The sequence below is a fragment of the Acartia tonsa genome, chromosome 4 (assembly GCF_053477335.1).
Source record: "Acartia tonsa isolate MP-2025a chromosome 4, ASM5347733v1, whole genome shotgun sequence".
NCBI lineage: Eukaryota > Metazoa > Arthropoda > Copepoda > Calanoida > Acartiidae > Acartia > Acartia tonsa.
The window spans coordinates 8,633,002-8,657,226 of record NC_137263.1 but is presented as its reverse complement, the minus strand read 5'-3'; the positions used below and the strand labels follow the sequence as shown (position 1 = coordinate 8,657,226).

Here is a 24,225-nt window from a genome sequence, read left to right as displayed (position 1 = left end):
CTAGAAGCAATAACATTTAAATAAAATATCAAAATTCGGACCAACTTAATTCAAAATATATATACTATTTTATTAAGAATTTTTGACACTTATTTTTTCTAAATTAACCTTTTTATTTGACTTTATCATGCAAGATGGAATAGTTATAAAGAATCTTTACTCTTTAATATATATGATTTTTAAAAAATGTTACCGATTCATAAAAAAAAAAAACTTACCCCAAGGATCCTTAGCCAAAATATCATCTCCCTTCATCTCACATGGATCTGACTCACCAATCTTGTTAACAGCTCGCACTCTAAATCTGTACTTGTGCATTGGAATAAGATGGTCAACTCTGATCTTCTTGGCATTGCCATCATCGGCAGTGGCAACTGGAGCCCAGTTTCCGTTGCCAGTAGTGTTGTCCAGGCACTCAACAACATACTTCTTGATGGGGGTGCCACCGTCGTCCTTGGGTGGAGTCCAGTGGACGGTGCAATGGTCCTGGTACACGTCTGTAACCTTGCAGGACTGGGGTGGGGTGGGCTTGTCCATGATGTTAACATCAATCCATTTCTCGCAGGAGCCCTGGGCGTTTTTCATGGTCACCTTGTACTTGCCAGATTTCTCTCTCTTGGGGTTGATGACATCCAGCTGGATTCTGTCGCCGTGAACAGTAAGGTTAATATCCTTGCCAATCTTCAAGATCTTGCCATCCTTCTCAATGGTAATCTCCAGGTCAGACTGCTTCTCACCCTCCACCTTGTAGGGAATAGTCATGTTGCACTGCTTGTTGGCAATACCAGTGACAGGTCCACAGTCTCCCATCTCGGGAGCCTCCTCTCCCTTGATCACGGTGAAGTTGGACTTAGACTCGATTATTTCATCGCCAACATTGCTGGGGGTCTTGCAGGAGACCACGCCGGCGTCGCCCATCTGGGCCTTGTTGATAATGAGCTGGTGTTTACCGTCTCCAAGATTCTTAACTTCAATTCTTCCATCAGAGGTGTCTACCGGTTCACCGTTGATGGCAAACTCAACAGGAGCGTTGGGGTCCTTAACCTCCACGTTGAAAATGATCTGCTCCCTCTCGACACACTGCTTGAAGTCTCTCATTCCCTTCTTGAACTGGTTGTGATAGTTTACCTCCAGAGGGGCGGACACCTCGTCAGCGTTGGTCTTGGCAGTGATCATGCCAGCATCCTCCAGCTTACAGTTCTTGATGATCAATTTCCTCTTCTTACCCTCAGAAACAATCTGAATCCTAACATACAAAATATTATTAATTTAAATTTTGCTTTAAATTATTAATTAAAATATTTCAATGGGGTTCCAATATTTTGGAACGCTCAGTAACTATACACGTAATTGGTTGTTTGAAACCTCCAAAAAAACATAAAGAACTTAAAAGTATACAACAAATAATAATAAAGCGACAAAAAAATACTTAAACCTGAGATAATCAAGCAACACATAGGGTACAACAGGATGCAAAGGATGTTAATTGGGTGAAAATTGTGGGTTTGAATACAGATACAGGTTGTAATTCTGGCATCACACAACTACAGAACAAGCATTCATTATGCATGCATACGGGGTGATTCCTTAAAAATCAGGGTTCACACAGTTTAGTTTAGAATTCATTGATAGAAAATAGAGGTTAAGTTAAAAAGGATTATTAAAAAATATTTACAGATTTATAAAAAGAACATAAATCTCCAATTAGATACCATAATTCGGGTAAATAAAGAACAAAATATGGTACTAGATAACATTAATAATTATAGGATTTGCTAGAAATTTTAGGTTATGATAATTTTACATTTTTTAGGTTCACTTAGGTTTGACTTGTGTTAGTTTAGGTTAGGAAAGATGCATATTTTAATTTATGTTAGTTCGGGTAGGGATTTAAAATAAAGTAAGATCAAATAGAACTTCAAAGGAAATTAAATGAAAAATTTATTCAGTACTTTTCGTTCTTTTGGTCAAACTTCTAGTTAAGGTAAGCAAAGGGTAAAAACATATATTCATTTATTTAATTTTATATCAAATGTTAAATGCTTTTTTTTCATTATTACCTCTTTCCATCAGGAACGATCTCAACTCCATCCTTGAACCACTTGACCTCGGAATCATCCTCCTCAACGCCAATATCAAATACGGCGGTGTCGTCCTCCACAACCTTCTTACCCTTCAGCTCTCCAGTGAACTTGTGCTCAAACTCGGCAATCTCGACATTACACTTGGTCTCATTCTCTCCCTCCTTGCCAAACTCCTGGATGACGCACTTGTACTCGCCAGAGTCTTCAATCTCGGCGCACCTGATGTCCAGGGTGCACACACCCTCCTCGCACTTGATACAGAATCTAAACACAATTATTTTAATATTTTCTGATGATTAACAAATTGGTTCTAATGATACCAGGACAGTGAAGCTAAAAATCTCTAGTTCATCAAAAAGCTAACCAGCTACAACATATGTTATCCTAAGAGTTGGAGAAAATATTTCTTTATCGTCAATGGTCCTATCATTTCACCCTTTTTTCTACGCTATATACAATAATTACCTTGGGTCTGTATTCTTCACTTCTTTGCCGTCCTTGAACCATTTCACCTTGGCATTGGGATCATCAACCTTACACTTAAGCTGAAGCTTCCTCTTGGTCTTGCCCTTCTTGTCCTTCAGCTTGCCGCAGAAACCGAATGATGGATCTGGGGCTAAAATTGTTAGACATCTAATTAGTTTTGGTTCAAATATAACACAAGAGGAATAGATTACAAATTAAAGCTACAATATTGGAAACACCCATATATGACTTAACTTTACATTTGAATTAAAACTATGTGCTAAAAGCAATTTTTGGCAGGTATTGTAAAACACTGCATTTTCCTAATTACCTTTATTGTAAAATTTAAAAATCTGTTTATTATCACTTATGTTTGATGTATTGACATAATAGCGTTGTGATGTGGTAAAAATACTTACGTTCAACTTCCAGGTAACCCTTGCAGGTGAGGTCATTGCACTCCCTGACAATACACTGGTATCTACCAGTATCACCAGTCTCGGGGTTCTAACAGTCACAAAATTATAACTAATTCTTTTTTTAATATATTTTTCTTAGAGAGCTCCATTTTCATTAATACTTATTTAGATTTTATTTTAAACCTATTCCGGGAGGGGGGGGGGGGGCTTGGATCAAAATAATCACTAATCCGGGGCGCGTAAAATGCACCCTCTCATTTCTAGGAAACTATAAGAGATAACAAGACAAACTCAAAAGCAAAGTTGTTCAATTTTAAAATTCAGAGAAATGGAAATTAATTTTACCGCCATTGCACTGTTATTTACTGTTTTCATCGGCGATAACGGTAGAAAACTTTAAAAAGTAAAATAGGTGCTTAATCTTTTTTATCAATCGAGTTGCAATACCAAAAACTGTGGTTGGTCACCGACATCAGAAATATATATAAACCACTTAAAGGTTAAATAAAATTTTAAAACAAAACCAGGGGCGTCCAAGCTTTTTATTTTGGGGGGGGGTAATTCGTTTTTGGGGGGGTAATTATTTTTACCCCCCCAAAATTTTTACCCCGGGGGTAAAACTTGCTTGGGGGGGGGGGTAATTAACCCCCCTGAAATTTGTTGGCAGGGGTAAATTTAGTTTACCCCCCCCAAAAAAAAAAATTTACCCCTGGGGTAAAATTTTTGCGGGGGGTAATTTAAATTTTATTAAATATATAGTATTAAAAATGCGCGCGAAGCGCGCAAATTTTTTTTTATTAGAGATTTTTTATTTTGGGGGGGGGGTATTTACCCCCCCAAAATTGTTTGGGGGGGTGAATACCCCCTCCTAAATAGTTGGGGGTGCCTACGGCACCCCCAGGATAGGGGTAAATTTTAAATGGGGGGGGTAATCGCCCCATTACCCCCCCCCTTGGACGTCTATGAACAAAACTCAAAAAAATTCATCATAATAAAGTATTATTTATTTAGATATAATTCCTTGATGGTCAAAGAGAAAGTATCTTCATCGCTTGTGAAGGAATATTTAGCACCTTTGTAGCACTCCTATCAATAAGTAAATTATTTCAAAATAGAAAATTTTTGTTTTTATATATATAACTGGAAGAATCATATTATAGATAAAATTCTATTTTTAAAAGCGAAGCTTTTCTATAATTAGGGTCGGTCCGTCCGTCCGTACGTCCGTCCGTTCGTCCGTCCGTAACGGATAGCTTTTTTCGTTAATTTAGGCATGTTAGAATTGTCCTATCGATTTCAAATTTTGCATGGTGATTCCTTTAATAGTTAGGTACGATTTTGAAAGCGTAGCAACTCTATAATCATTAACAAAATGTCCGTACGTCCGTTTTAAACATGTTGATTTTTGTAACTTTTTTAACAACAAATTTTTATGTGATCAAATCATCCGATTGATCTGATTTTTGGTATATTGATTCCTGGGAGAACAAAGTATAATGTTATAAGCGAAGCAACTCTATAATCAAGTCCTAAAAATGTAGGTATGTCCATAAACATTATTATGTATAAAGCAGTTTTTCAACAAATTTACTTAGAATTTTGCTTCAAGTCTTATATATTTATATTCTGATTATTTAGTACTGACAATATATAAGTGTTAATGTCCGTTTGTCCTACCGTTTCAGTGCTTCGCTTTTATGGATGTTGTCATCCTTGTTATAACTATATACCATCATATGATTCCACCATGTAGTAACTATAATTTTTAAACTACATAATTATTTATTTTACACATATACAACATACATTTAGCTTTAAGACACATTAATACATACTATTTAAAAATAAATCAAATGTTGTTTTTAAGTCAAATAAATCGAAATAATGTTTTTCTTGGAGTTTATATATAAAACTTATGAGCCTATACAGTATAAATATATTGACTATTTATAATTTAGAAGTATTTTTTTCTCATGCATTTATTTTTGATTGAATATAATATTTAGATATTTTATGATCATTTATGTTTCCTATAGATATTTAAGACACTGATAGCATTTATTTTACATACACTAAAAGTAGCTTTAATTGCAGTATGAAGAGTAGATAGAACATGCATTTTAGACAAAACCTGAAAAATTTATTTAATCGAATCCCGATCTAAATAAATCAAAAATAATTTATTTAAAGTTGTGTTTAATTAATTTTGATGCTGAAATTGTTTATTTTTTTCACCTTTACCATGCAGTATGCACCTTTTCTTTAATCTTTACAATTTAAAAAGACATTTATTTTTTAAGACATGCCATATCCACATTCACTTTGGCAGATTTAAAAATTAGCAAAACTGTCCGACCCATTAAAAAAATTTAAAATAAGGTGATATTGATATTGATTTTTAAAGTCAAATATCAATTTCTCTGTAAAGAATTTATAATTGGTGGTCAAGTTTTTTTTCTTTTTCTTTGGGTAAAATGTTTAATTTTCCGCCAAATCTCATGCGTTTTTCATCCTTTAGGTAAAAAAATGCTTATTTTTTTCTGTTGTTACCATCCATACATTTAGACTTACCACACCGTGTTCATAAGCTACTTTCGACTTTTGTGTTTCCTAAGAAATATCAATAAGCTTTTCTAATTACTGGTAATTATTACTATTTTTTTACTGCCGAAAGTGGCCATTAAACTTTTTTTAATCTGAAAATTTACATTTTTCTGCACATAATTTTATAATTATCAAATTTTGCTTGTAAAATAAAAAAGAAAATTGTAAAAAAAATACATTTTAAATATTATGTGTTTTTGTAATCTGCAGACATTACCAAATTTATTTTTTAGGTATAAATTTTATACAAATTAAATTGCCTACGTCATTTTTACGTCAAAGATTTTAAATAAAGTTTTACAGCTGCTTCTTAAAACCTGTAAAAGATCAATTTGCATTTAACTGATAAGGAACTTTTTTTTAAAATACTCCACTGTTCAATATTTTTTTTGTATTGTATGACGTCATTTTTTATAGATACAGTAAGCTGCTTCTTTGCATATAGAATAAATTTCCATGTCTGGCCATGTAACACTAACATTCTATATTTAATTATTGTATAATAGCAATAAATGAAATCACCTAAATCTAAAATAACAACTAACCTGATTTCTGAGATACCATTTGGCTTTCTTGCCCTTGACAGACAACTTGCAAGTGAAGGTGACCTCGTCCACAGTGCCCTGCTTCACCTGACGGTCAACGGGCTCCTCAATCCACTCAACTTTTTCCTAAGGGTAATTTAAATGTTATAAATAAATTTACTTTTATTTAAAATCCATAAACATAAAGGGGTAAAATTAAATAACGGCAATCCTTTTTAAAAGCGAAGCTTTTCTATAATTAGGGTCGGTCCGTCCGTCCGTCCGTACGTCCGTACGTCCGTACGTCCGTCCGTACGTCCGTAACGGATAGCTTTTTTCGTTAATTTAGGCATGTTAGGATTGTCCTATCGATTTCAAATTTTGCATGGTGATTCCTTTAATAGTTAGGTACGATTTAGAAAGCGTAGCAACTCTATAATCATTACCAAAATGTCCGTACGTCCGTTTTAAACATGTTGATTTTTTTACTTTTTTAACAACAAATTTTTATGTGATCAAATCATCCGATTGATCTGATTTTTGGTATATTGATTCCTGGGAGAACAAAGTATAATGTTATAAGCGAAGCAACTCTATAATCAAGTCCTAAAAATGTAGGTATGTCCATAAACATTATCCTGTATAAAGCATTTTTTTAACCAAATTTACTTAGAATTTTGCTTCGACTCTTATATATTTATATTCTGATTATTTAGTTCTGACAATATATAAGTGTTAATGTCCGTTTGTCCTATCGTTTCAGTGCTTCGCTTTTATGGATGTTGTCATCCTTGTTTAAGATAAAATTGTTTTATTTAAAATTTGATCAAAAATCCATTTTAAAAAAGAAAAAAATCTATTTAACCAAAAAAGCTTACAAAAGTTTACAATATAAAAACAAAAACTTAAAAATAACATACAAAAATGTATGATATTCATTAAAGACCCAGTCTTGACAGGGTTTTAAAATATCAAATCCAACAAAAAAATATATTTCTATTTGTTTCAAAAAAAAACTCTGATAAACCTTTTTGATTATATGAAACATAAAATAAATATAATTTTTTCCCAAATACAAAGCTCAAGTAAAATATAGACAGCTCTGAAAATTTCCTTACAGATATGTTTTGGCATTACAAAAATTTTGTACAATCTCAAATTTCAAAAAGAAAATGCTCAAAGTGAATTTGTGTGTTTAGAACGTGTGTGAGTGTTTTCTTGTGTGCGCTATTGTTGTACATATAGATGAATGTGTCCTGAAAATCTCCAGCTTTTGAGTAGGATAGGGGAAGGTGTAATAAGTTGGGAATACAGAAATGGGAACGGGGAACAGGACAAAGGTCTGCGGGGTCAGGGACTAATTTTCTGGACTCTTTGACACGAGAACAAAATAATGGATAAGCCAGAACAAGCAGCAACTTAGTTCACATCAAGCAGAATATCAATACATGTATATTAGACAAATACAAAAAGTTCACTATCACTTTCTCATCTAAAATCTTTATCTTATTTTACATCAACCTTAAAAAGTCAAACTATGTTTGAATATAAGAAATTATTTGTTTTAGTCATGAATGATGTTCATATTTTCATTTTTGAAAATTTTGATTTATATGAAGAAGTAATATAACACACAAGGAGTGGATTTAAGGCATTTGTATAAAAATTCTCACAGAAAAAGTGAATGTTTAGGAAAAATATAAATAAATATAGTGTTGCAATTCCACCCATCCTAAGCAAAAAAAAAACTTGAAAGAACTAATTATAGTCTTTTCATTTGTTTATATTAATAGACTGAACATTTTCTAGAGAGTCAATATGTTTTACAACACTTTAAATGAAAGCAGCGAAGCTTTTTTTAATAAAAAAAAATCGTCTTAAATCCGCGTAAATTACACATAAAAAGGGCAAATGTTTTGTTTGTTGTTGGTAAATATTTGTAGGAAATGTGTAGGGTCTGCCCTGTTAAAGCCCAGGAATGTTTATTGTCTGCTTATAAATCTTTAAACATTTAGATAATCACGTAATTGGATGAGTATATGACATTATTCCAGGGTTCGGAAGCCGCGCCTCAGCCGCGCATAAGCCTCAGTTTTAAACCTGCTTGTGAGCAGAAAAAGAAATTTTTGAAAGAAGGATTGTCTACTAAATAGACAGTTTTATACATCCAGCTAAATTTTATAGTGATAAAATGACGATTTCACTGAGGCTTACACGCAGCTTACGCGCGGCTTCCGATCCCTGCATTATTCATTTTAAAATTTTAATTCTACAAGCATAGAACGTTGTGTAGTTCTTTATAGGTAATCATTGCAATGACTTAATTTTAACCTTTAATTTAAAGTAAATAAGAATAAATCTAAAAGAAAATACAACTTATAACTATATAGTTCTACTAAACACTTTTTATATAGCAAAAACGATAGAACCAATAATGATACAAACATGTTTTGTATAATTTTCTTATATCTTAAATTTAATAAGAAACATTAAATCTTTTAGTTCTTAAGTGGACTTCCAAAACCTATTTTATCCTCATCTATAGATGTCCTATTAGTTTGATGTGTTTTTGTATACAATAAAAAAAAATATTAAATTATTGTCTTTTAAATTTTTATGTCTATTAATATACCTAATACTAAATATACAATATAAATACACAAAACATTGTCTTAAAATGTTTGTGGATAAATGTCAAAGGGAATTCATTTTTTATAGCAAAACCACTGCACTGCAAATTCAATAAAAAAGTTGAAGTATACCGACATTGAGTGTTTACTTTAAAACAGAAATAGGGTCCACATATCATACATACTCTGAATAATAATAACAATAATGTTAAAGCTTTAAATTGTTAGAAAATAAAATATTTTTTTGTTTAGAAAACCAAGTCATTAAGATTCTTTGTAAAAATTGTTTTAAAAAAGTAAAATCAAGAAGGAAACCTTAAAAATTAAGATTTTCCTTTCTATCAAAATAAGATGACCCATATATTTATGATTGTAATTCATATTTTTCAAATATTTTAGGGTTTAAACACAAAGACTATTATGAATTGGTTTCATTGAAAATCAACATTCAGTTTAGAGTTAAAGTATAAAAATCGTTTATTTTTTAGCATGAAAAAATCTGATCCAAACCTATTTAATTAATATCCAAAAAAGATTTTTTTAAATATTAGAAATAAAATGAAAAAAAAAATGTTTTAGATTCAAAATCATATAAATTTGGACCTATGGTGTTATTGGCAGTTCCTAAAGTCTTTTAACAACAATAATATCACAGTAAAAAGTCTATATAACCAAAGATACATTTCCAAATTAAGGTTTCACAATTCTGTTAAACTTCTTTCAAGTACCGTTGATTCAAAAATTATATAAAATGTATTTGAAATCTAAAGATTATTTCTTCTAGAAGGAGCACATATGATTTTTATAAAAAGGGACAATAAATTGGACTTAATTGGAATTATTGACCTAAGGATATAAAATTGACTGTGAAATTATTTTATTTTCTGACTTTAGGACCCGCCAGGTATTGTACTTACCACCACAACTTTCTTCGCGGGTTTCTTCTTTCTCATCAACATGGCCCTGAAGTCCATACCACCAGCAACTAAATTTTACAATAATCATCAGCTTCTAATTTTTTGACCACTTCATAAACAACTTTCCCATGTACAATACCCTTTTCTCTAATAATATATCCTTAAATTCAAGAATTTGAATTAAATCAAAGGACCTTATCAAAAAGTTGCTATAGAATACAACAAAGCAAAAGACCTTACCAAAAAGTTGTTATAGAAAACCAATAAAAATCATCATTTTTAGATCAAATAAAATTGACAAAATATCATAGTTTTATCTCTAACTATTGCCATTTCTTACAAAAATGTAAGCTCTCACATTTAAGTTTAAAATAATTAATTTTTTATTGTTTTCATGCCTTGAACCATATAGAAAAAAAACTTACCAGTAATGTAAACATTAAACTCATGCTCAGCTGTTCCATGCTCGTTGGTAATTACAGCCCTGAAATATAAAGTCACAAATAAACGACAATAAAATTATTGGTTAAAATTCTCATTTTTATGAGACCCGTAGGAATTTCATTTTTATCACAGAGGCCGTGGGAATTCCATTTCTTCCCTGAGACCGTGGGAATTTCATTTTTATCACAGAGACCGTGGGAATTCCATTTCTTCCCTGAGACCGTGGGAAAATCATTTTTATCTCTGAGGCCGTGGGAATTTTATTTTTATCCATGAGAATGTCATTTATTCCCTTAGGCAAGAAATTTCAATTCCTTCACAGAGAAGTGATTAGAAATACTACATTTATTGACCAACTACGATGATATTTGACTCCTACAAATTATATATACTTTCTTAATATTGAAACTTTTTCCATTTCCTTTTCAATCAATTTTGTACATAAATGATGAAACACGGTACAAACTCAATGCTTCACAATTAAGATAGCATCCAAAGCCGTTACCACCATAAAGTCAATAATTCACAGACAAACTGTAATCTGTTTGGAAATTACGTATCTGCAACACTGCCTAGATTATTGTTTAGCTGCGTCATCTGTCTCCGAACGTTCTTATTATGGCTGTCATTGCTTATATAGAATGTAAACTAAAGGTGTGTACCTGTATGTTCCTTCATCCTCCTGCTTGGTTTTCTGGATACCCATAATAATACGGTTTCCATCTGTCCAGAACTTGCAACGAGGTTCTGTCTTCAAATCTTTGCTCATCTAAATAAAGGACTCATTTTAGATCATCAAGATAAAGGTTTATTAGATCAAAATATCCCTTGTTATAAATCTATAGTTTTAAGATTTTCTTTTAAAATTGTTGTTTTGTTTTTTTACATTAATGATTAATTGTACACCACCGAAAAAGATTATGGATTCATCAATTAGATACTGAAGTAATGTATTTGTGTTTGGCTGGATCTTAGAAATAACAAACAGAAAAAGTACCTAGTCTTTTTTGCATTTATTAATGAGAATATTATGATGTTTAATAATGATAAGAAGTTAAGCATTTTTAACAATAACTTTTCTAATTGGACGTAAAATGTTCTGTAAAAATGATAATAAGAAACATTTGAGTTATAGACTTTGAGTTTCTTTAAAGGGCAATGTTCAGGTCATATGAAAGTAAAGATAGCTATGTAGAGAAAGATATGTTGAGCTATGTAAAGGATGTTTGTTATTTTTTCCCTGGGATCTAAAACAATAAGTAGGAGCGGACGTACGTGCGTGAGTGTGTGTGTGTGTGTGTGTGTGTGTGTGTGTATAGACCGTCCAGTCTGACGTGGGTTAAATATAACAAATGTTAAGTCAGCAATGAGAGTATTTAATTTTAAAGGTAAAAAGTGACTGGCATTTAAAAATAACTAAATAATTTATCATCAACATACTTTTTATTTCCTATTTTAATATTTCGCAAAAAAAAATCAAAAATAATTTGAAAAAGTATCACACACCTCCGAATTTATTTTTGTGTCCATGGATTGTCTATTTAATAAACGAGAAGAACAAGTAGCAAGTATTTTTTCATTAATCTCAATTTTTCAACTCAAGGTTGGCCAAATGTTCTATTACGTTACTCGTTGTTAATAGAGCTTTAAAAATTACATTTTGAAATAAGTTGATTATTTTTTTCTCTCTCACAAAAATATGGAAAAGAAGTCATTATCTATAAAAATGACACAATCGGTGAAAAGTTATCGTTTTAAAACTTTTTACTACAAAAAACATGGTTTGAACATAGACGCCCAAAGGGTGGGGGGTTACGGGGTGTTAACCCACCTCAATCTTTGAAACCTCTTATTTTATCCCCCTCAAAATAAAAATAAATATATTGGATTACCCCCCTCAAACATTTGAAACCCCTTCATTTTACTCTAAGATTTGACGGCCTTAGTTTTGAATTTTTCTCTATGTGTTATCCTGGTAACCCTAAAGATGTTTCTCCTGGCCAAAACCCGCAGGAAACTATTAATAAGTTCATAACCCTGCCTGAAACACCTTCAGTAAACAAAACCTACCCCATTTATTAAGCGTTGGTAACAAATTTTTGTAAAGGATGGAATACAATGAAAGATTAACTAATCTTCAACTCATAAAAATATAATTTTGTTTATGCATACTGAAAATTTAGGGAAATCAATACTTTTCTACAATTAACATTGAAATATAAAAAAAAATACTTACACGAAACCATTCTACGGTGACGATGGGATCGCCAGTAACTTCAATAGTTGTGAACACATTGTCACCCTCAGTACCAGAGAACTTGTCTGGTGGCTTGATAAACTTGGGTTCTTTGCCAGTTGCCTTCAGGGGTACGGACTCCTTGTCCCAATCCTGATACGTTTTTATAACTTTAGTATTTATTTCGAGTACAGTTTTTAGATTTAGAATACAATTGGTAATGATTTTAAAATCAAAATTATGTAGTAAAAAAAATAATAAGTATTTAAGTGTACAATAATGTGCTACTAATTCTTAAGGATTTAAATAGTACCAAACAAGAAAGAAGAAAGCTGTATATAGTGCCTAAAAAATGAAGAAAAAATGAAGACATACTGGCCTGCAATTGGTAATTTAATCTGTGTATCCGCCTAACATTGGTCATTAGTATTGTCTGACGTCATTTTTTATAGGCACTATAAGCTGCTTTAGAGAGAAGACCTTAGATTTTACGTTAATGGAAAATTTAAAAATTAGATAATTTTCTTGTTTTACGAAACCTTGACATAAACTGTCATGCCTTATGTCAATAATTCTAAATTTTAAAAATAGAATACCTGTAAATAATGATGGAAAATAAGGATAAAAACTTCCTTACCTCATATGTTGTTTTAATTAATCACATTTTATCATACAAAACATCTAGAGTTTTTTTCTTAAAATTACATTTTTGGAATTTTAAAACTGTATACTATATATTTCTTATATAGTTTGTAGCCTATGAAATAAATGGCAAGCAACAAAAAATGTTAAAACTTTATTTGGTTCCCCTATAGGGGAGGAAGAATATTTTGTAAATGATGAATTGTGATTATTTGTTGTAGATAATACCTGACCACAATATTATTCTCCAACATCAACAAACAACTTACCCACTGAAAATAATACAGATTTAAAATCTAGAAATTTATTCTTTGACACATAGCAAGTTTTCAATAATTTTAGTCATTCAAAATTTAGATTGATAAAATTCTTTTTTTTTCTTTTTATTAAAAATTTTGCAGTTAAATTGAAGAACCCTTCCTGAAAATTTTAATTAAAAAAAATATTTGATATTTTATGTTATTTAAGAGCTCAGGAGAGTGTTGCATTACATTTTAGAGACCCAAAGTGTTATTTCTTTTCGAAAAGTGGTTAAAAGCTACCTTTATTTGCGAGGGACAGTCTTAGGTTATAAACAAAATATGTGATTCAATTTTAAGACTAAAATTGTTGTAAACTTACATAATATTCCACAATAAATAGTAATCTTAATAACAATATAAAAATAATATAAATACTGCTATGAAAAGGGGTGTAAGCTAGAAATGTTCAATAATTAACGTGTTGTTATTATAAGTAGAATGCTGTCAAAAGTGGCATTTTTAACTACTTAAATTTTTCCCCAGTTTAACAATAGGCAGGTAAATTTCATGTAAATATTAATTCACAAATTGACTAAAATTGTACTAGAATAATGTTATAAGCAACTCTAAAATTGATACATATTTCTATCTATACGTAAGGATCAAGTATAATACTACATATGTCTTGATAGAATCATTTAAATACCTTTCTATATAAAGAGGTATCTATATATATTGGATAACATTTAATTGTACATATATAGATAAGATATACCTAACTTTTTATGAAAATCCATATCTAAAATTGATGTCCAAATCTACTTGTTGTACACTATAAAATTTCATATCTAAAGTCAAATATTAATCTCCAGTCTTTAATGAATATATCAATACATACAAGGGTCAATATTTCATCCGAATGAAAACTCTTTTGCCTGAAAATTTACCTCCAGCAGAAAAAGACAGATTTTTCCATTGAAATTATTTCTTGTTAAGACTAATAAGAGATTATTAAAAGCATTTAGCAATGCATAAATGACTGGCAAATAAGTTTTGAAAGCAATATCGTTCTTTTTTCAGTTACAAAATACTTGTGATATGTCTATTAGATTAATTGTACAATAGAAATAAACTCACCTCTCACAGTTGAAATACTAATTTCTCTAATACCTTTTATACGTAAAGAATATAATGTAAATTACTATTTTTTCTAATATTAATAAGAGGTTCAAAATCAAAATACAATAATTCTAACCGATATACAAAAAATAATAATCAAACTGCATATGAATTTCTGAAGTCACCCCTCACCCCCCTCCCCCATCGCCCTTTTCGTTAATATTTTTCTCCTTAAAAAGGTAAAAATTATTGAGTTTCTTATTTTTAAAAAATCAAAGCTTTCAATAATAAGTCCTTGTTACTAGTCTTTAAATCAGGGCTCGGCGGCTGCTCATCAGCCGACTGTAAGTCTCAAGGATATCAACCTTTCACAAATTTAAAAATCATATAGAAGTCTAAGCGTGCCCCAAATATGGCAACCCCTCTTTTCAAAGCAACCAGACAGGTTTTAATTTAAGGCTTTGTCAAGGCTGACGTGTGCGGGTGCCAAGTCCTGTTTTAAATACAAAAAAATCCTAAATACATTACTAATACTAACTAAATATATATTTTATTAATCGTCTTGGACTAAAATAAGAATTATACTAAGTATTTTCTTTCTAAATAAATAAAAACTATACCAGCTAACTAAAAGTATAATCTAATACAAAATATTATATTATAGATATAAAGGATTAGAGGGTGTGAATATAAAATATTAGAAAGCATCGTCCAACTGGACAAAACATTTCAGACCCATACAATATCAAGCAGGAGTCATAAAAAAAGTTAAATAATCAACTTAAGACTCAAAAATGATTTATCAAATACAAATATGCTTGGTTTTGTATGGTTCCTTAGACAACACATTATAATTTTGCCCAATTTAAAATTAGAATGAAGTGAAAACCTAAGGAAGAGCTTTTATCTAAACTAGATTAACTATTTCCTTATATACTTTAAGATTAATATTTTAAGCAATTTACAGAAAAAAGCCCCCCTAAAAATTGTATTTTACTAAAAATGTGATAAGTGAAGGTTTTATTATAAGTAATGTTATTCCTTTTCAATAAATTAGAAAGTTCAAAAAAATTTGTAAGTTTTATAAATTAAACTTTTATTTTTAATTTTAAAGATTATAAACTTCTTCCAAATTTAAATAAAAGTTTATCAACTTGGTGTACGTTTCTTACAGTGTAACTAAATCTTTAAAAAGCTCCTCCAATGGTTATTTTTTTGTAATATTTAATTACTATTGGCTATGGGCAAATTAATTTGATATGGGTTGGTATAACGGACACAGTACAAGAGTACATGACGAGTCATCTTACTTCAACGCGTCCATCATCTCCCTCCCCAGGGTTTAAAGACTTCTTGCGGGCAGCCCCGGCCTAGGAAGTAAAACAGGAAAGATTAGACATGATGATATTGTAAAGAATAATAACTCACTTCTGCGTCTGGCTTGTCTTGCTGAGGGTTGAAAGACCCGCGGCGCCCCCCGCTCCCAGAGGAAGGAGGTTTCAGCTCCTAAATTTTATTTCAAAAATATTATTATCTTTTTATATGTAATATTTTATCAATGTATTTTAAATATTTTTTTCATAAATTGTAAATCTTTTTTTGAAAATTTTATTTTTAAGAGAAAGAAAATATTGTGGCCTTTATAAAAAAAGCAAGATTTTTTCTCAGATAACAAAATAACTTGCATGCATTTTTTAAGTTTTACAGTCGTACATTTATAATTTTTATATATATACAATAGAAAGAAAGATTTAGTTTAAGCCTACATAATAGACAGTTTGCTTTGACTGTTACAATGCATTTACTAAATTTGACCACACACTGTGGAGTAGATTTATAGGCTGATAAAAACATGCACTCAACCTTCACAACTAGTTATATCCAATTAAGTTAATTTTTACAGTTATATATATTCAGTTATATTATTGTTTTTAATCCATATTCCTAAGTTATTTATTCATTATATCAATAGGAATCTATAAAAAGCTCAATTATTGAGTTCTTTCATTTTAATCTTTTAAAAATACTTAAGGCAAACTGTCATGTAAATTTTAACACAAAAATTAATAAATTAAACATATCGCCTAATTTAAATGCATCATATTATCCTGTACATTCAGACATTTTTCATCTAACCTATTTATTTAAGCACAAATACTGATTTTTTGCATAAACCGAGCATCGAGCATCATAATAATTTGTTCAACTAAAAAAATTTTGCTCCAAAAAATGAATAAGCCTATAACAACAAGGTACCAGAACCTTACAAAAAAATGTATAATATTTTTTTGTCTTTTTAAGATAAATATATAAGGCTCGGCAGCTGCCGTCAAGCCAACAAAGACTGCCATCAAGATAGTCACTTTTTGCAGTTTTTTAATGGTTTGGCGGCAGTTACAAAACCCCTAGAAAAAGTCATATGTTTGTTGGTGTTGTAAACTGGTACCCGTATCTACACATAAAAAAAAATAATATACAATTAATTTCTGTACACAACATCCAGACAGAGAAAACCTACAAGACATTTTGGCTGTTCCGTGTCGCTGACCACTTCAACCTCATAGCACTTGGTGAAGTAGGTCCTCTCATCATCTGTCGTCACGAGGTAGGAGCTTTCCTCCTGGATATACATTATATATGGCATTACTTATATATTTTTTCAGTGCGCTTCGCGCCAATAATTCAAATGGGCTAATATCAAAATGCGCGAAAAAGAGACGTTTTAATAATAAATTTTACTATTGATTGTTTTATAGCAAATTTTACGATTTTAAGAATTAGTATGTTTCCATTAGATTTATTTTGACATTTCCCATTATCCTTTATTGTTTCCAATAATTACTTCAGTATTTAATTTTATTTTGTTTGACTTTACCTAATTAATTTTTGTGTATTTTGTTGAAAATCGCCAAGCCCAAACAAAAATCATCAATTTAAAGCTGAAATTAAGTCTTTTTAGGCTAAATGATTATGGCCTGCCACTAATGACTTTAAAGTAAACAAGGCGAAAATAAAATATGTGTTTTTAGAGCATTATTAGATAAAAAAAAAAAAGATTGAAACATATCATTTTCAGTTTAAAAAGTATTTTTTTTTTAGTTTTATGCCTAATAATTTATATATAATCCACTTTATTTAGGTAATAGAATGTGTGAGTGTGTGTGTCTGTGCTAATTAGGGGAAAATATTTCATGTATAATGTGAGGAGAAAGATTAACTATTTCTTAGAAATTTCAACATTTTTCTCTAGCCTTTTCTCACCCTATCTAATTATCTCTCCTTCTCCTTTATATCTGCCTATCTCTACCCCGTCGCTCATATACTTTCTTTGAGCTATAATAACCTCTAAAATGAAGTATAAGTTTGCAAGAAGCAAATATGGCGCAAAAATATAATGATAATAAAGTTTCTCAAATATATTTTATAGTCCATAGCCCAGCGGTCAAATAGGGCAGATAAAAAAATAGCATTTGCTGAGAAAATCATAAATTATGTTTACACACACAGAAGCTCGCACAAATATGATTCTATTGTAACTTTCTTTAACACTTTTAAGATAGGATAGCTTCATTGTAACTCAGGAACGTGTAAGAGAGGGGGATGATAACCCAAAAAAAAAATTAACCCGTTTTTTCACTTACTTTCAGCTTACAACGCCTTGTTAATCTCTGTATATACGCCTATTTTCAATGATTTAATTAGAATAAAACTGAGTGTACATTTACTACAAAATAGGTTTTAATAAAATCAAACAGGCCTGAAAGAAATTATAGTTTTTTGTAAGTGAATAGGTAAAGATCTTTTTAAACTCAAAAAGTGTTTGCAGCTCGGACAAAAAATTCAAATCTCGAGTGTAATTTTATGTTTTTATTGCGAGATGGTGTCAGTAACAAAATTATTTTTCATTATTATTTTTTTCCTTCTTGCAAATTTTTACGATTGTTTATGTAGATAGTATAAAATACACATTTCTAGTCAGAACAATAATATTTGCCTTAGCTTTAAATTATGATTTAAATTGTTGGCTATAAATTACATCCTGTTGGAGGGGAATTTAATTTGCTGCAAATAAAAACAAGTTTTGATATTTCATCGATGATAAAATTCTGATGAAAATGATTGATATATTCCCCCAGGTAAAAATAAATTAGTCTTGAAATGCAGATAATAATACTAACACATTTCAATAACTTATGTATTTTCACAAATTACTTCCTCGTTATAGTATAAAAATGTACAAGAAATCGACTTACGTAAGTAAAATCTTTGCGAAGTTTTCATTATAATTTCAATTACAAGGATGACAATATCCATAAAATATCACGGATTGACAAACGGACAAAATGAATTGTATAGCAAATGTTCAGTGGTCATTAAAAAGAGAGAAAGAAAAAGTTACAGAGAGAAGAATATAAAATAGAAGATAGGAGAATGATACAAGCATGAATCCTCTATGAACAAATATATATTTCTTTTGTATCATGACCGATGGAACGACGAACCAAGTAAGTTATATCCTGGATGCTCGTATGAAAGGGGTATCTTCTCAAAAATAAATCATTGATTTATCTTAAATAGTAGCCGAGAAAGTCACATTTTTCCTAGTAGTGTTACAGACGGACAGACAAAGTATATTATAGAGTAGCTTCGCTTTTAATAATACAAGCAATACAATGCTGTGCTGAGGTATTTTAATTTTGTGTAAATATTAATTTAAATTACATAAAAATTTCGTATTTAAAATCCTGTCTCGAATATTTCTCATCTGTTAACACATATGATCAACAGCTTGTCTCAAATTTCCCCAAAACAAGATATATAATCACCTCAAAATTTGATGAAAATTTTAACTTGTAAAGTTTAGATGATATTGCTTTAATTTTCGAAAATGTTTGAATAAAACATAACAATATGGGACAAGGACAAAGTTTAGGTTTTTATGGCAAGAAAGGGCTTCTTTAGAATTGTACCCACACGGGGTTACACACAATAACTGCAACTCCTACTACATTGAACTAATATAGCTTAAATAACCAAACTTAACCTAAACTAACTTATCTAAAAGCTAGTAATTTAGGTGGATACAATTCTATATTCACCTGAAAAAGGCAATCATTTAACCTATCCTTTATTTATTTAAACCTGTTAAAAATTTAATTCTTTATAGTTTAACTTTAATCTAAAATTTATGTGACTTTACTTTAATGCATTTTTCAAATGCTTAGATTTTGATTCGATACACCTCATTAAATGATAAAATTTAATGTAATAATTATCTTGGCGTTTAGATTCTTTTATTTTTTATCTTTGGTAAACTCACCACGCCAAACTTTCGACCGGGTTCAAATCTTCCATATTGACTCTTTAAGAAATAGCAGAGTAAAGTATGTTTATTAAGATATTGAAGAAAAAGATTAGTTTTCACCACCTTAATGTTTACAAAAATGATTAAAATAGAAGTATCTAAATTAAAATATGAGTAAAAACCTAAAGAAAAAAATATATTAATATTAAAGAAATATAATTTATGCTTGATACTAAGCAACAAATAAAATGCTAAAATTCTATAAAAATATTACTAGGTCTTTTAAACTAAAGATTTACATGTAATATGCTTTAACTTATTACAATATTGAAGAGGATTTTCTTTTAAAAATATATGCTGTTTGTGTTTGGGTCAAGAAGTCTTTTAAGATCGCTGAAAGACACGTTAACCCTCAAAACTATAGATGATGTAATTGAATTATAAACTGTTAAATATTTGGAAATTTATAGAAAAAAATCTGTAAAAATATTTCATATAAATAAAACTTTATGCTTATTCTACATTAACAACGTCCCCCCTCCCCACCTCTATTGTAAGAAAATCTTACCCCGCGCGCCATGCTGGTTGCAGCGCTCTGGAAACGGAGAGCTAGGTTGGAGAGTGACCCTCCTCCTCACAATTACAAGTGCCGGTTCACCAGCCTAAAAATATAAAGATATATTAAAAATAATATATTAAAATATATTATATTTATTGAATATTTTATTGTTTAATCTTATAATTATATTTTAATCATTAATGATTTTGTAAAACACTAGAGGGGGAAGGGGTTAAATAACTGTTTGTCCCCATTCAAAGGACCTTGTGCCGACTCTCAATAGGATCTTTGAAAATCAACCAATAGTGTCAGGAATATTAACACAGCCAAGTAGCAGAAAACAATTTGCTAGCAGAAGAAAAAGGTCAGGGGGGCAGGTAGTTATCTATATATACTGTAGATCTGTTCCCTCGCTTGTTTGGTGACCGAACATTAAATACAAGTAATTTTGTCAGTTTGACTTAAGCATAACATTTGATATTTTTTTTATCCTTTGTGATATTTCAACCATCCACAAAAATATACACTATCTTTTTCATGACTTAAATAACTGAATTTATTGTTGGAAATTAATTTAACTGCTAGTGGAACAGGCGCCAATATTAAATGATGACAGGATAGTAAAGCAAAAAATTATTTGACAGCTTTATAAAAACCAAATATTTGTTATTGTTTGATCATTTCATGTAAAAATAATTTTCCCTACTTGTATGCTATTTACTTGTGTTGTGTAAACTAAAACAGTTTAAAAATACATATGTCTAATAATTCGTAAGTATTACTGGTCAAGCCATTTTCCAATCATTACATTCACAGCAAAAAAAAATACAGAATTGTTTTTTACCTTTAAAAAGGTGAACTTAGATTTTTTCTATCAGAGGGGAAAAGCAAACATTTCAGAAAGTTCACTTCTTAAAATATATGTTTTTTTGTGAGGGCGAACACAATGAATTTCGAAGAATATAAAAAAAAACATGAAAAAATTAAGGCCTAAACCCAACTGTCAATTATATACTTTCACATAAGCTTGGTCACTCCATTCTCCAAATCCCTCTCCCCCTCCTCTGCCTCCATTCTAATTCCCACACTTCTTTCTTGCTTTATCCCTCCCTCGCCCCCTGAATCTCTCCTTTTCTCTTCCTATGTTTCTTTCTCTGTCTTCTTTTACCTATCTTTCTTAGCCTATCTGTTATAAGCTTTAAATATGAATGTGAATGTAAACAAGTTTGAGGCAAGTTTTTGACCATGTAGTTAAAAAAGTAAATGTTGTTGTTTTTTCGTTAGTGTGTGTTCAGATAGTTAAAACACATTTCAAAATGTTCCCTCTACTTTGACATCGTTCAAGGCAAGAAACATTTTGTGTACGCTTCACTGCTTTAATTAATAGCATCATTCCACATCCGAATCAACAACAATTTGGCACGCACAATAAAATTGCACTGATGCCCCCTACCCCCTTTCCTCTAAGAAAAATAACTTAAAATGCATTTAGTGCAATAGAGACAAAAAATGTCTGATGTAAAATTATCTAAATTGCCTTAAAATGTTTGAACAATTTGTTTGTATTTGGAAAGATTATATCCAATCACAATTTCAATTTATTACATTAAGTTGATAAAAAAAAAAATAATTAGTCATCAACTGATTTTTATATTTTGGATAGTGGGAGTTTCATAGAGAAAAATTGGAAAAGATACTAAAAGCAATAAGAAAATTTATATTCTTATACTAAAATAACAGGATGTCTGTTTGTCTGTGTGTTTTTCTGTATGTTTGTACCGAAGGATCTCGCTAACCGCTGAACCGATCGGGTTCTCCTTAACAGAAATCGCCCCTAGAAAAAAATTACAAACCCCCCAAAAAAAAAATTTAACAAAATTAAAAATAGGGATGAGGGGGCGCTAGAGGCCTCAAGAGGCGTAGCCGCTAACAATAATTTGATTTAATGCTAAATTTAGGAACAAAACCTTACTTTTGCCTCTAAACCTCTATGTCAACCATAATAATTTGTTAGAACTAAATAAAGTTACTTTAAATAAAACTTATTATCTATTTGTGAAACATCTTTATAATAACAAAAGCTAGAAAATTTTACCGTCTCTGTAATGAGTTGTTAAATTTATAGTCTAAGGAAAAGTATTTATTGCAAAGAAGTTGCAGAAAAAAGGACAAAATGAGTGCAAAAATATTTGCAAGAAGAATTTTCACAAGTAAAAGCTAAATGATATTTAGGAAAACTTACTATACAATACTATTCCAATTTTTTTACTCCTTCTCCGAAATGTCTGCCAAGTAGCGCAGCTACTTCATAATAAGGATATGTCTGCACGTGTATCCTTTAAATATCTCATTGTAACTTACATATAAATTATTTTATTTTAATGAATTTAAAATTAAATTAAATTGCCTGAAATCAAATAGAAATATGTCATATATTATTTGTATTGATATATTGCTCCTATATTGATATTAAATATTGCTATCGTGTTATTGGTTCGCTACTTATAAATATAATGAATGCATGTCCTTGTTAGAAACACATAGTAATGTGTAAAAGTTATGTAAAGGGTGATGTGATGTAAAAATTTCTTGGAATTGACCACTGCTAACAATTGTGCACATACTTTTGATATTTACAAATACTATTTGTTTACTTCGCCTATAGCTTCAAGGGGAAGGTAAAAAAATAAAAGAAAATAGCCTAAAACTAACCTTGAAAATTCAACCAATTAGGACCAGTTTAGATATTTTCTTGTAAAGATAAAGACTTGATTCTTGATTGAATAGATAGATTAACACTTTTTAGTAAAGAATAGATAGATACTTGATTGAATAGATAGATAGATACTTGATACTATTTAATGCATTCTTTTTCTCAAGGTTACATGAAAAACTACGAAAACAATTTATGTGTAGAAAAAAAATTCAGTTATTTGTTTTTTTACTGATCTTCTTAAGATTTTCAACAAACAAGGATGACAAATTCATCTGCAGCTGAGTCCAGGAATAAGAAAAGATTAAGTACAATAGACATAGAATCATAATTTATGTAATTATTAAATAACAAGGATGACAACATTCATGAATGGCTAGGTCCATGCTTTAGTTTACTAAGGATATTATTGAAAGAGTATTACCATATTTTACATTTTATTCAAGGAGAAAAAAATATTTTTTTGTATTTTTTTTACTATTTCTATTTCAACTCATAAATCTATGAACTATAGAACTAGTAAACTTGAGTAAACTGGCAAAAAAATTGTATGAAAAATCTTGATATTTTATAGGCGTTTTAGATGAATGTATACCTATGTACTATATAAATGTGCTAAATGCTCCTTAATTGTACCAGATCATTTCATTCTAATTTAGATAAATCAACTTGTAGATTATTGAAAGATTCTGATTTTTTTGAGCATCCGATTTCACTATTTTTAGCTTGTTGTAGTACACAACTATAAATAGTAATTTTGCAAATAAATGCTAAATAGATTGTTTAAAACATTTTTATTGAATTGGATAAAAATTTGTATGCAAAGTGTATCCTGGAATGCAAATAGTAGATGAGAGTAAAATCTTAATTATCCAGTTGACAGTTTTTTTTACAAAAAAAAAGAACAAATAAATGAGCCTCTCCTTGGCACAGATTTTAACATTTTGTCCAGTCTAGACTCAAGTTTACCTGCGTAACAATTAACTAGCAATTATATAATATTAATTCCACATGATACTTTTTATTTATCATCACTTTATAGGTTATAACTAGGTAAATTTAATACGATTTTTATACAACCTACCCTGAAAAGCCATTCTTATAGCAAAAATTAAACTTTATGATCACCATTTTGCTATATAACTTTAAATTTTGCGATGTAAAAAGTCTCTTACTTTTTAATTCTCCCTTGCTGACAAGAAGAGCCAGCAGTTTTGAGGATGAAGGGTTCGAGTCTCGGCCAGCAGACCAAAATGTACTCAGCTGTACACAAGTGTTGCTCTGCGTGCACACTAGAGACTGGAAGTATGCAGAGACTGACT

The 24,225-nt window shown here is 30.2% G+C and overlaps 2 protein-coding genes across 7 annotated transcripts in view; both read right to left on the bottom strand.

Annotated features, from left to right (window-relative positions):
- LOC145315936 (twitchin-like) overlaps positions 1–13,237 on the bottom strand; it is a 24,937-nt gene extending 11,700 nt beyond the window's left edge. For 3 of the 6 annotated variants that reach the window (XM_080156107.1, XM_080156103.1, XM_080156108.1), the window contains exons 1-11: positions 12,324–13,237; positions 10,750–10,856; positions 10,069–10,127; positions 9,644–9,711; positions 6,118–6,243; positions 5,540–5,578; positions 3,991–4,054; positions 2,969–3,058; positions 2,550–2,700; positions 2,061–2,348; positions 219–1,246 (exon numbers count right to left, since the gene is read on the bottom strand). In XM_080156107.1, coding sequence (XP_080012233.1) covers positions 219–1,246; positions 2,061–2,348; positions 2,550–2,700; positions 2,969–3,058; positions 3,991–4,054; positions 5,540–5,578; positions 6,118–6,243; positions 9,644–9,711; positions 10,069–10,127; positions 10,750–10,856 — 2,020 coding nt within the window. In that variant the 5' untranslated portion in view covers positions 12,324–13,237. The remainder of the gene's footprint in view (positions 1–218; positions 1,247–2,060; positions 2,349–2,549; positions 2,701–2,968; positions 3,059–3,990; positions 4,055–5,539; positions 5,579–6,117; positions 6,244–9,643; positions 9,712–10,068; positions 10,128–10,749; positions 10,857–12,323) is intronic. The other 3 variants (XM_080156104.1, XM_080156105.1, XM_080156106.1) reach the window with 3 other exon arrangements.
- On the bottom strand, positions 12,250–24,225 carry LOC145318296 (uncharacterized). The gene is made up of 6 exons (XM_080159608.1): positions 24,079–24,225; positions 20,200–20,293; positions 16,845–16,946; positions 15,755–15,832; positions 12,339–12,476; positions 12,250–12,258 (listed from the first exon to the last, which is right to left on the bottom strand). Exons 2-6 carry the CDS (start codon positions 20,209–20,211, stop codon positions 12,250–12,252), a joined length of 339 nt encoding a protein of 112 aa, XP_080015734.1. The 5' UTR covers positions 20,212–20,293; positions 24,079–24,225.